The 14,149-nt window shown below is 34.2% G+C and overlaps 1 protein-coding gene across 1 annotated transcript in view; it reads right to left on the bottom strand.

Annotated features, from left to right (window-relative positions):
• LOC108740467 (serine proteinase stubble) overlaps positions 1 to 14,149 on the bottom strand; it is a 35,146-nt gene that overhangs the window by 1,384 nt on the left and 19,613 nt on the right. The window contains exons 2-5 of the mRNA XM_025981464.1: positions 10,682 to 12,190; positions 5,012 to 5,281; positions 858 to 1,035; positions 46 to 314 (exon numbers count right to left, since the gene is read on the bottom strand). Of these exons, the coding sequence (XP_025837249.1) occupies positions 46 to 314; positions 858 to 1,035; positions 5,012 to 5,281; positions 10,682 to 12,190 (2,226 nt within the window). The remainder of the gene's footprint in view (positions 1 to 45; positions 315 to 857; positions 1,036 to 5,011; positions 5,282 to 10,681; positions 12,191 to 14,149) is intronic.

The following is a 14,149-nucleotide window of genomic DNA, read 5'->3' as shown; positions in this document are numbered from 1 at the left end:
GTAGTATCAAACATTTAAATAATTATATGTATAAAGCATTCATACCTTCGTATAATCTTCCCCATCCCGTTACGTATGCGGTCCGCCCTACGAAGTCTTGATCAGTTTGGGGAACACATACAGGAATAATGTTTGGTTGGAATTCGAGCGGTTCATAAAACCTTAAAAGGGCCAAATCGTACTCAAACGTTCTGGGATCAAATTCAGGATGAGATGCCACGATTTGGACCCTCCTTTCTTGGTGTATGTGCGGTTCACTTTCCGTTGACAGGTCGTGTTCACCAAAACGAAGCAGCAAGTCACTTGGTGGAACACTAGGTAATAGAAAAAGAAGTTAATTGCAAATTTTGATATAGCAGTAATTGCAACCAATATGTTGTGGTTTTATCTTATGTCAAATTTTAGTGTACAGTTTGAAACAAACAATACCCAATCTTCAACCATCTTGATTGTTATGCGGTCAGTTATCATATTTTTACCTTTTCGCATTGTTATACTATTTTTTGAATAAGACGTGGCGTGACTGTTATACTACTTTTTGAATAAGTCGTAAATATTTACGGCGTGAGTGTATTAGGCGTCGATTTATCGATAATGGCATCATTATCTAGTGGGATAAAATTATAAAATGCCTAACCACAAGTTAATGAGGAACAAATTTGTTGCTGCTGTTACACCATCGCCAGGAATCGAACCCCGGTCCAGTGGCTTTGCGTGTCAATGCTCTAACCACTAAGCCACGAGAGGTGATAGCAGTAACAACGACTATAAGGAATATTGAATCATTTCAAATAAACTTTTGAGTGCGAAAAGAGTAGCTTAAACCTTCAGAAGCATGTTGAGGTATTTTGACTTACTTGTCTACGCAATGTGCCGCTGTGATAGCCCAGTTTTCGTTGAGTAGCGCAGCGCCACATTTGTGAAGGTACGTGGACGTCCTCCACTGCCTGAGGGATACTTGCCATGGCCACCTGCCGAATGCTGAACGCTCTCCTCCGACAATCCTAGCCTCCGGGTACATTCTTCTACCGCACACTGTTGCCAACAAAAGAGTCGAATTCACCAATATCATTTTCAACAAGTTCAACTTTATTAATATTCGAAACACAATAAAATTCTTGATGGTTAATATTAAATGTTTATTTGAAAATACATTCTCAATTTTTATCCACTTTAAGCAGGGGCGCAACAACGTTACAGTTTGAGTGGGTGCTCCCATCATAATAATATAAATGACTAAAAAAAAAAGGTCACCAATGTATTGAATTTCTTATACTTGAAAAGATCGAGTTCGGCTGCTCATTTACGAGCTTGAACTATTTGAACCGAACTTTCAAGTTGGGTTATTATCTGAATCGACTGGAATTGACTGGGTGCCCAACCTAATCGAGTGGGTGCTCAGGCACCTGCGGACCCCTCCCCCTTGTTGCGCCCCTGACTATAAGTTGTCTCAAATTAATAAGCATTGGTGCGTAAAGCTAAAGGTTCCCAGTTCAATTCCCGGCAACCGCAACAAAATTTTCCTCATTAATTTGGAATAACTTTCAGTGGATAAAATCTGAGAATGGATTTTCAAATTAATATTTATTACTATTAATGTAGCCATTACACTTTACAATCCGTCATTGAAAACAATATTCAAGCAGTACCCTGCCTATGTACAATACACCTATACTTTTCTGTGTTGTATCCATCATTTTTGGAAATGACTAAATTAGTGATATAAATAAAAGTTATTTAATAAGCAAATTGCAATAATCTATATTTTCATCTGATTTTACTTCGGTCGTTCTTGATTAATTTTTTAAATATTGTATTACAATTTAATTTGCACTACCAACTCATTTCAATTTGTTCAGTTACAATTAAACGTTGTATTTAAAAATAACATTTAATTACAATTACAATTCGCGCTGATATATCTACATTTCTATTTTGGTTTTCTCCGAGCAGTAATTGCAAGAATGATAAATATTAGATTTACTGTTTTTATATTTCGAATGACTCGTTCTTACGATAAATAATCTTTGCTTACTTCACCCTTGCTCGCCACCCCTTTCATTTCAACTCATGTGCTTCCCTTTTTCGAATATATAATATAATTTAATGGAACACTTTGATCCTTTATATCAACCCCCGGTTCCCAGGGACTATTTATTAAATTGTTGAACTTCAACTACAGGAAACTGAAGTTTATCGAAAAATGTTAATAAAGGTCGGAAATGTGTATCGCATTAACTTTAGATAAAAACTGGTATCAAATAAAAAAAAATATGAGAATTTCTCGGGTTAATTAACACGAAGATGACCCTACGATGAGTACATAGATGGTCTTTAAATTACCGCGAATGTATAACAATTATAGCCGTTTTGTTGCGCTTTGTTTAACCGGTTCTCTTCACAGATTGTAAACTGTAGCGATCATTTCTGTCGTTATTACGGCCGCAATGAAGAAAAACGAGTGGCACCATTGGATTTCGTATCGGCAAAAAGCTGATGAACGCGCGGTGAACTCATTCACGGCGGGAAGATTAATAAAGACTGACTGAAAGATGTGGTCAACTTAACATAATAATGTTAGGTCGTTTGTATTTCTTCTAGACTAGACGCATTTGTCTTTCTTTTTTGTTTTTGTTTTCAAACGAGTTTGAAAGGGCAGTCGCTTCTCTTTACACAAGCATGATCAATAAATTACGAGTGTGTATACATTTTTTCGCATGTTTCTTCTAGTCCAGCAAAATATGCATATTTGGTCCACGAATAGAGTGATAAATATTTAATTGCATAAAAAATTGTTTTTTCTTCATATACCTACATATTCGTTATATCTGTACGAACGGAAAAGTTAAATGAAACTTTTCTCTATCTTCTCAAAACTAGGAAACAGATATTAAATTTTAGAAAATACTACAAATGGCGCACTAAACGCCATCTGTAGGACGATGCTACATTTTAGGATTACGTATGCTCCAACAAGGTCCACTTGTGTGGATATCTATACTTGCTGAAAACGAATTCCGGCGTAGCGAATCTTAACGTGATAGGCACATTAGCTTAATCGAATAAAATAATTCGAAACTGCCAGACGCGGATCGCGATTTCCATCTTATTGGATCTCATCAGCGCGTCGCAGGCAGCTCCGACAGAACACAGACCAACTTTTACCTGCTGTTTCAACAATACAATACTACAATACAATACTGTATTTTCGACAGAATACAGATCTCTTCGAATTATTTTATTCGATTAAGCTAACGTGCATATCACGTTGAGGTTGGCTACGCCGGGATTCGTTTTCAGCAAGTAGATATCCACACAAGTGGACCTTGTTGGAGCAAACGTAATCCTAAAATGTAGCATCGTGCTACAGATGGCGTTTACTGCACCATTTGTAGTATTTTCTAAAACGCACTGTTGAGACAGCAGGTAAAAGTTGGTCTGTGTTCTGTCGGAGCTGCCTGCGACGCGCTGATGAGATCCAAAACGATCGAAATCGCGATCCGCGTCTGGCAGTTTCGACAGAACACAGACCTCTTCGAATTATTTTATTAGATATTAAATTGTTTATAACAATTAAAAGATTTGGTTAACTTACTGCAAAGTTTAACAATGTTCTCTAGATAATAAAAAACAAAATAAATTTAGTACTTTTTCAGTTTTTATCAATTTTTAAAGTTATGCGTGATTTTTAGGCCACTGCGCGCTAACATGCAAGTTTGCCCGCAATTTCCTCGTTGTCTATCACATTTATGAAAAATATATACATTAGTAATTTTTCACAATGCCATTTTGCAAGAAAAAGTATTGATAACTTTTTTTCATATCTTTCATAGAAGAAAACGTCTGCGCCTCCCAATGGCAGAGACCTCAAAATTCGCGGAAATTTTAAAAAATTCAAAATAATTATTAAAAATTTAAAATTGATGATTTAATCGATTCGTAACTTATCTTACTCGGTTAAACTATCTATTCAGAGAAAACAAAATTTTATTCATTATTTCATTGTTTTTTAAAACAATTAAATGTTTAAACCGCTATAACTCCGTTAAAAATTGTCCAAATGCGTTGCTTTTTGCATCATTTCTTCCGTTTAGGCTGCTGCAAATTTTGATACAAACGGTTAACGGAGTTATAGCGGTTTAAACATTTAATTGTCTCATTTGACAATACCTTACTTATTAAAGAAAACTGCCATCATTTTTTTACAATTAATAATAAACACTGCAATCAAATGGAAATGTTTTGTTGATAACGACGTATCATTAGTTTAACTGCTAACCTCAAAAATAAATGGTACGACAAGACCCATTTAACAACCTTCGTATATAAAGTGCGCTTGTGATTGGTCATTCCTTGTAAATATTTATTTAAATTTTATGTATCGTGCTTAATTTTCAAAGAAAAGTTCGTCTCCCATTTGTTTTTTAATGAATTAAGGGATGTACTTTTGAGAATATGATCATCATTATGTATCATGATATTATTTGTAAATGTTCCTGCGATCAAGTATATGACAGTGACAGGGGTAATAAAATGTCTGTCGGTTTTATGGTTTATGGTTAAAATAAATTTCGAAAATTAACCGTAGAGCATGTAATTATGAATGTAAACGTTGCTTCTTAATAGTTGTGTCTTCACACATTCATACAAACGTAATTATCTATATATTTCAAATAAATGTCATGAGACAGATGCCTAACAGGTAACAAGGTGTAAGTTAGTTTACCTTGAAAGTTCAAGAACCATAAGACTTCGGAGCTTTTGTTTCACAATTCTAACCGTGTTAACTTGGTATAAAGAGAAGATGAGACTTAATACGTAATTTTTTATGCATCTCTTGAAATTGAAAAACGTTAAAAACTTCATTCTACCTACAATACGTATAAAAGTAATGTTTCAGTTTTATTATTATTAACTTTTAACCTTCAGTTGGTACGAAATATTTTTCATTTTATGGAGCTATAGGTAAATGGTTAGTAGGTGTGGATAAATTAAGAATTTTTAAACCTACCGTCAGTAAAATCGCTCATGTTTACGGGTTTAAAATCGACTGGTAAATCAGATGAGACTGGTTTCGGTGTTGATGTAGAACTTGATAACGGTGACGTTTCGGTGAAATTTGTGAAAGTTGTCGAGGTCGTAGTGTTTTCTGGAATTGTCGAAACATCGGGAATTTCTGAAGAAATTGTTGCGGCTGATGATGTGACATTGATTTCTGCCGGTGAAGACGTTGATACACTCGGTAGGAGAACCCAATCCGGTGAAGTTATGGGTTTCCATCCTTACAAATCACAAAAATATGATCTATACTTATGAAAAAACTATAAAACATAGGGATCATTCTTTATTTATTGATTAAGAAGTAAATTAGTCGGAGATCTGTAGATCCGTCTACTCTGAGAAGTATTGCGGCGTGCTGATGAGATTCAAAGATTAACATTAACTGAAATTGAATGTCCCCACACTTTTCTAACATTTTTCAATACATCTCCATCAGCTTAATCAAAAGAAATCAAAATATTTTTTAATATTGTTATTAAAAAATACAGAAAACAACAATAATAAATAACACTTAAATAAAATACGTTTCACTCATTAGTAACTTTAAAAATAAAACTAAATACTTTAAGAAACCTAAATCTACTTGAATAACAGTTAATGTTTTTCCGTTTTTCAAAACCACGCATCCAGTTTGAAATGATGCATTTTAAAAAATTTTGTTACAATACCAGGCGCTTTCGCCAAATACATCTATAAGAATGAAACCATATAACTTTCAAAATATGAAAGCAACTTATGTCCTAATCAAGTTTACGCTTTTTACCAAAATTATTAAGTAAAACAGAAGTAGTGGACAAAATAGAGAAAGAGTGAATATAAGACGAAAAATTAGAAGTGACTCTCTCAAACATGAAGGGCTAGTTAGTGACATATTAAGAACAGAAACAGTAGTCAAGAGGAGTAAAGGCAGGCTTAGATTAGATTACCTGTTCACAAATAGTTAAGGATATTCTAGTTTTGGGGAAACGCTTAAGATAGAAAGAACTTTAGGTACTTATCCAACTAATATTAAGATTGACGACCTTAAAATGATGATAACTAACATTGTATTTGCATATTTGCCATTAAGTTTAAGTTTTCCAAAATGCGAACGGTTTGTTTTAATCCTCCCATTTGGAACTCAAAATACATCGATTTAATTCTGTGAATTTACATTTATTCCAAACTTTCTAACTCGAATTTCTCCATTTCTCCAACTCGAATTTTTAATTTTACTCTATACTCGAATACTGACTGATTCAAATTTCCATCAACTTTCTTTGGAAAAATTATCCGCACGCCAATCAATAGCTGGAGCTTTAAGCGGAACTATTATTACCATATCGCCGTGGCACCAAAAAAGAAACAGTTAGGTTAAGATAATAACGTTACGCTCGGCAAAGGCAACACGTACGAACTACGAAGTACATATAAATACTTATTTGTAATGTCTGATATCGTGAACTGAGATAGTAGGGGTTATTACAAATGGGCATAACAACAGTAATGGTGTACGTAGAAGCAATGTCTTCCAAAGAAAAATTAAAAAGTTTGACGGTAAAGCAGAATTTTTCCTTAACCCGAATTGGTTACATTTAAGGGTTTGAATAAGCAATAACAGCTTGATTGTAATATTAGTTCACTATCTATACTCCTTTGTTCGACATTGTTAACATCAAGTTAATTTATTTGTTATAACCCGTTTGTGTCACGTTTATTAATTAATTATTCCGAGGGATGACGCCTTAATACTACGTTTCTCCCTTTATGCGGTAACTCAACAATTTCGATCTCGTTTTGTTTTTGTTCGCAATGTGTGTACATATACACGCATGCATACACAAATAGCCAAGTCGTTACGTAGTGGTCATTCTGTTCGAAGTAGGTGACATACTTTCGAGGGCGAAAACAAGTTACCTGGTCGTCCAAAACAATTGTAAATAAGCGGCATACCTTTCATTTTTATTACAGCAGATAACGGATCCGATTCTGTGCCACTTACACTGGTCTAGGACTGACTTAAGTGTTCATACCGAAAAACCACGTCGAATATTTTATGCATAAACGAAATTGAAATACCAAAGGTTGAACTAAATGAGTAATGGGAAATTTTCTAATCTTCCTTGGTGTACTCTCTAAAAATGAATCAGTAGAATTTCACTAACATTTACAGTTATAGAAACATCAAAGCAAAGTGATTATTTCATCGATAATATTGATTGAAGCAGTGAAATTGGTGAAAAATCGTAAAATCGGCCTGGAGTAGAATCCAATGAGCAAATGAAAGCTTGAAAAAATTAGCTAAAGTATCAGAATTTCAATGACACAAATATTGTTTTAAATTGTAATAAAATGCTTTCTTTTTTTGCAATTAAGATCACGAACAATGCCATTGCAGTTTTAATTCACAAAGGCATTTAACTCGTTTGAACAAGTTTTACTGATAGATTATTGAATTACATAAAAAATAACTGTTCACATTAGTACAAAATAAACGACGAATCAGTTGAAAATGTTGATTTTGTAGTGAAATATTGTGATCATTGCATTTTCTTTGCTCTGCTTGCTAATACAAATTAATATTCGAAAAATTTCATCACGAGTCCTCACTGCCACTAAATCCTATTGATTTGTTTTTGGGTGACTAGGTTCATGTATATTTCGATATCAATATTGCAATAGTTTTCGTATCATATCCGAGGCTTCTACTGAATATTGAGTAAATTTCTTCAGGGAATTGCATGATCTCAATTTTATATAACGCAAATATTTTGTACCTACACCAACGCAAAACTTTCCATGAAAATGAAATTCAAATTCTGAAGGCACCGAATATCAAAAAGCAAGACGACTTTCTAATACAATAACATACTTATGTATTACTTAAAAGTTCAGTGGGTGTAAATATTTACGTTGGTTGAGGCTAAAAATCCATGAAATTAAAATCTACCGTAAACCGTAAAGACCTGACGAGTATTTTATGATAATTTTCAGGCTTTCGAAGCCATTGTTAAATTAGAAACAATTATCTCGGGTTTTATACTGGGTCGATTCGTGAGCTTCCTTGATGTCTTTGCAATCATGTCGCTGCCTCCTTCACAGAAAAACGCATCTTTACGATGAACATAATGATCAGTATAATTAACTGTTAATTATATAGCGTTACACGAAATTCGATGCATTCACTTGAGGGGAAGGGGGTTAAAGTAGATCTCATTTGCAATGGATTTTGTTATGTGGCACATTATTGAAAACTGTTAGTTCTTGAAATGTTTTTTATTTTTAAAGTCGATTTTGACCAAAAAAATACGTACCTTTAACAATTATCATTTTTTATACATCATCCTTAAGATTATCGAAATTTCATGTTATGGATTTAAAACATATATTGTAAAACATAATTTTGATTGAAATATAGGCAGTGTGATTTTGTGTGCAGGATTTTTTAGCTGTTAATCTTTTCATATTGATATTACAAATTTATTAATTTTATTGTAATTTAATTAATTTAAAGGATCATATTCCAAGTATGGTACTTCCATAAGGATTTATATTCCTTTAAAAAATTATTAAAAGTTATAATTTCCATTGTACGAAAATAAGAGTCTGTTTTTGTGAATTTAAGATTCTAATTTTCTTTTCTACTAATTTTCCTTTCAACTGTTTGTTTATCTTCAAGAAGAAATTCAATTTTCAAATTAATACTGCCCGGTAATTTCAAATTTTCTCTCCGAAGAACGAGTTAAAGGCCGAGAAATGGCGGCGATGTTTGTTTTGAAACCAATTTCTTGGAGAGAAAGGCAATTTCAAGTTTCATTTAAAGTGTCTGCTAGCTATCTTTAAGACATTTTAAACTCAACATCAATGTTCAAGGAATTGAGTTTTACGATGTGGAAAAACGGTTGGTGTTCACGCAAGGCCTTTATAAATTGAGCGTAAAAACGATGAGTTTCTATTTAAGATTCTACGGAGGAAGTCAGAAAAAGATATCGTTGGATAAGAACGATGTAGATTTAAAAACGCCAAGGATTACTAACACTAGCGCTAAATTATATTCTACCCACGCTTCATATAACGTATTTATTTTCTCTTGATATGACATTTTTGTTGGTAGAATTTTATTAACAGATACACTTTGAGTTTGTAAACGCGGTATTCCCAGAAAAACATTGACAATTTATCCGTAGTAGACATCACAATCTTGCAAGAGTTCTACATTTTTGACGAAATTTTTACATTTTTCCAGTATTAAAATAAGAAAAAAAATATTCTTCATTTCAACCGTCACTCCTGAGATACTATATTTGAGACGATCATTTCATTGTTATGTTTTAATTCTAATATCAGTGACATGGAATAGGATTTTCACTTGTTATGGCAGTTTTTTCATGTCAATTCTTTTGGTTTTTATTCTTAAATTTCGACGTTTAATGCCCCTTCTGGCTATTGTACCAAAAGTTAAACGATTTTCAGATGAATTACATTAGCGTGGCCTAATTTATACAGATAGGTCAGGATCTTTTTAATTTTTAAAATAGCATACTTTAGATATTTTCAAGTGACATATAGGTAAATATAAATAGTATTTTTTTTGCTTGAAGATAACATTTTAGATAATCTAAATGAAGCAAGAGGGATGAACAAAAACCATGATCACAGTTATTGCTACTAAAAAATTGTTTATATTTCCCTCTCTCCTTCTAAATACTTTTGCACACAATCTTCTTGCCAATCCCTCCACAAAATCTCTTTCTACCACACCACATATTTTGACTCCTCTATCTTTCTTAGATCCTGTTTCCTTGTTACCTGCGTCTGTTCCTCATTTATTCCTCTATATTGATCCCTTCCTTAAGTCACTCCTTCACCTAGTCCTGATTAATTTTTAACCTCTTCAAAGCCCTGTCCTTCTCTCTATCATATCTACTGTTCGTCCCTATTTCTAATACCTTCTTCCTCCATATTTCCTTCCTGATATCCCCGTTTTCCAGTACTCCAAACTAATCGCATACTCTACTATACTTCGTAAGGTGTCATTCCACATCTTCCCACATTTAATCTCCCTTTTCCCTAATTGCAATACCCACTTGATATATCTTTTATATAAAACTTCTATACCCTTTTTCCCTTCCATCCCCATATTTCCACCCCATACAACACCATAATCCTCACCATCTCATTGAATAACAATTTCCAATCCCAATCACCCTTACATAATTTCTGACATCCCACATCCTTCCCATAATTTCCTTTCTGGGGGCAGAATTGGATATGTCATTTAAAATTAAATTATTTAACTGCTCATAGTTAAGATTAATACAAAATTTATGTTGTAATAATTTAATTTCGTCAATGATTCTATTATTAATGCATTTTGTAATTGTTGTAATATTTTTCCGTACAAACATGTGCAATATAGTCAATATCTATTTTTTTAGCCCTTCAATGGGTGACCACTGGATAGTGTTACAAAAAAAGTGATAACACTTTTAGTAGTAATGAGGTGTAACAATATCTGAATTGTATTTTTTTTAGTTATCAAATTTTAAAAATACAAAACGAATGTCGTAATTGCACTTCCATATTCATTCATCTGGAAATTTTTACATTAAGTAAATATGTAAATATGAAATGAGCTTACCTTGATCTGTCTGGTTGATGTTACTGGCATTCTCTTCAGGAATAGTCCATGTTACAAAAGGCTGCGTAGTGGTTTGTTCAGGTTGTTCTGGCGTAGCGGTTGCAGGCGTTAGAGGCTTCAAAGGCTTTTCTTGTTGAATCTCATTAGTGTCCACGTTCCCGGTTACAAGTGGTTCAGAAGCAGTGCCATTTAATTGCACGGAAACTTCGTTGGAATCGGTCGAAGCTGACGGTAACTTTTCAGTCGTTGTTAACAGAATTACTGTTGTATAATCTGGATAATTAACGGGCAATTGAGTTGATGTAGAAGCGTTCAAAGTTGCTCCGGTTAAGTTGGTAATTGAATCTGTACTAACTGGCAGTTTTGAAGCAACAGTAATGGTAGTACTACTGGTAGTAGTAATAGTGGACGAAGTTGATGTTACCACAGGTTTCTTTGCTGTGGTAGTACTACTGCTGCTACTACTAGTAGTACTACTACTACTAGGTTTTGCTGAAGAAGTTATGACAGGCTTTGATGTGCTTGTCACAGGTTTTTTAGTTGTACTAAGCGGCCTTGGTGGGATTTTTACCGGTTTTTGTGTTACAGCTGAAAGGGGTTTACTAGTGGTAGAAACGTACGGTTTTGGAGAGGTTCTAGTAGGTTTAGAAGCTGTCGGTTTTGAAGGTGCTGTGGTGGGTTTTGGTTTGGTGAAGGTAGGATATGCTGAAGGTTTCTTTGTTGGAAATGGCTTAGATGTTGTAGGTTTTGGCCGCGTAGGTTTTGGAGTAGTTGACAGTTTCGATGTTGCAGTAGAAGATTGTGATGTTGTTTCATAAGAAACAGTGTTTTCTACAACATTTTGGAATGTAGTGAGCCTTTCTGGGAAATTCGTTGTTGTTTCGATTTTTGGAGGTTTTGTCGTTAGTTTGATTTTGCTAAATTGCGTGCTATTAGGCGATTTCGGTCGAATTGTTGTGACGATTTTATCTCCGTAAAAAAGTGTAGTGGTTCCTTTTTCCGTTGTCGTGGTGGCAGTACTTTTTGTACTTGTTATTGTGTATTTCGTCGTTTGTTTTGGTGTCGTTGTCCTTTGGGGTTTTACCGTTGTCGAGTATTTCGTTCTTGCTGTTGTAGTTGTGATCGACGGAGATTTCGTTTTTTGTGTGCTGATCGGTACTTTGGTAATTAATGTTGGTTTTGCAGTAGTGGATGTTTCTATTTTTGTTTTTGTCGTACTACTGCTAACATTTTTGTGATAGGTCGTCGCCGTTTCCGTTGTTGTCGACGTTTGTATATGAGTATGTTGATGGTGCCTGTCGGGCGGTATCAGAGCGGCGTCTATTGTGTTTGATGCTATTTCGTTTACGTGGTCGATACGACAACACGAACCGAAGTAAAATCGATCTATGCACGTGCCCAAATGAGTGCCGTTCGATTTTAAACAGTCGATTGCGAACATGCAAACGCCTTTCTGGTTCGATTTTCTCGATATGCATGGAAGATGTCTTATATTTCTACCTGTTGTTCCTGCAAACAAAGAGGAAAAAGGTCAAATACAATTAAGTTCCAATGATACAGAAAATATAAAAGTTATGCTTTGCGTATTTATCTTAAACGCTAATCTTCTTAGAAGTAAATGTTAAACTTATTTCAGTAAGTATTTTTTAATTACTTTTTAGATATCAATTGCCAGATTAAAATAATGCAATTGGTATAACTACATAAACATGAACTAATTACTGTTTACAGATAAACTTTTTTCGCGCTTTTGGTTTGGTGAAAGAAAGATATGCTGAAAGCTTCTTTGTGGAATTTGGAAACGTGTGCGAAATCTGAACGGTGGGCGCGACGTAAAGGAAATGTTTAAAATCGTTCGAAATGCATTGTTACAGGACAGAATGATGAGGATACCGTGGATAGAGAAGGTTAGAAGTGAAGAGGTATTAGAAAGAATAGGAGAATAGAGGACTGCATGAAAATCAATAAGAAATAGGCGACATACGTTCTCAGGCACTTCAGACTAGTCAGAGACATATTAGAAGAGACAGGAGTTAAGAGAAGTAAAGGTAGGCCTAGACTAGATTACTGTTCACAAAAACTTAAGGATGTGTGATGTTCCAAGTTTAAGGAAGCGCGAAGATTAGCTCAAGATAAGAAAGAGTGGAGGTGCGTGTACAACCAGTCTTAGGACTGACGACATTATGATGATGACGATTTAGTTAGAGTTAAAAAGTGGAGATTGTCACAAAGTGCATCATCATCATAAGGTCGTCAGTCCTAAGACTGATTGAACACGCACCTCTACTCTTTCCTATCCTGAGCTAATCTTCGCATTTCCGTAAAACTAAAACAACCCACCGCCTTAACTGTTTGCGAACAGTAATCTAATGTTTACCTCTACTTCTCTTAACTCCTGTTTCTGCCTCTAATATGTCTATAACTAGACCTTCATGTCTGAGAAGGTGTCCTACCAACCTATCTCGTCTATTTCTTATTGACTTACATAGAGTCCTCAGTTCTCCTTTTCTTTCTAATATATCTTCATTTCTAACCTTCTCTATCCACGGTATCCCCATCATCCGCCGGTAACGCCACGTTTAAAATGCTTTTAACCTTTTCTTTTCCGCCGCGTCTACCGTGCATGTTTCGCACCCGCACAGCGCCGCGCTCCAAACATACACCTTTAACAATCTTTTTCAAATTTATAAATTAATTGTTCGTGAGCATAGAAGTGACTTCTTTTTATTGAGGGCGACTCGACCCTGCGCTATCCTCTGCTTTATATCCCTACTACTCCTTTCGTCCTGACTTATCTGACTTCTTAAATATCGAAAATCAACTACTTCTTCTAATCTTTCGTCTCCTATCCTTATTATTCGCTCTTTCCCTACTTCGCTTCCCTTTCGGTTCTTCCCTTGCACACCAGTATTTTTTGTTCTTCTTTTATTTATTTTCATACAACGCAAAGTGCATATTAGACAAAGAATAAAGTCTTTTAGCCAATGGATCAAAGTACTTAAAACATGATTCACTCTTGAAAAAACTGAACTGAGCTCAACAAATTTAAAAAATATTTAACAACTTTTAAGGTTTAAAAAGTGGTTAGAAATTGAGCTCAACCAAAAGTATTTATAGGTATACATATTAACAGGTAATATAAATTTGATATTTTACTTTACAATCAAATCGAGACGATTAGATTCCTGATTGGTATATTGTTTAAAAACCTTAATTTCAATTTGTATATTTTATCTTTCTCCTTTATAATGCTTATAAAAATTCTGTGAAATAGTCTTTTTCTTTACTTATGGTGAATATAACTAAATTAACTATTATACAGTTTTAAGAAAAGGGTGGAAAGAAAATCAATACGCTAGTTAAACAAAAGTTAATTAGTTTTATCGATCGAATCAAAACGGGGCGGAAAGTGTTTTAATTAATACATTACTACGAACACTGCACCTCTGATTAAACAAATTGTTCTTA

Source organism: Agrilus planipennis, unplaced genomic scaffold, assembly GCF_000699045.2.
Source record: "Agrilus planipennis isolate EAB-ADULT unplaced genomic scaffold, Apla_2.0 scaffold57, whole genome shotgun sequence".
Lineage (NCBI taxonomy): Eukaryota > Metazoa > Arthropoda > Insecta > Coleoptera > Buprestidae > Agrilus > Agrilus planipennis.
This window is presented reverse-complemented; position numbering and strand designations above follow the sequence as displayed.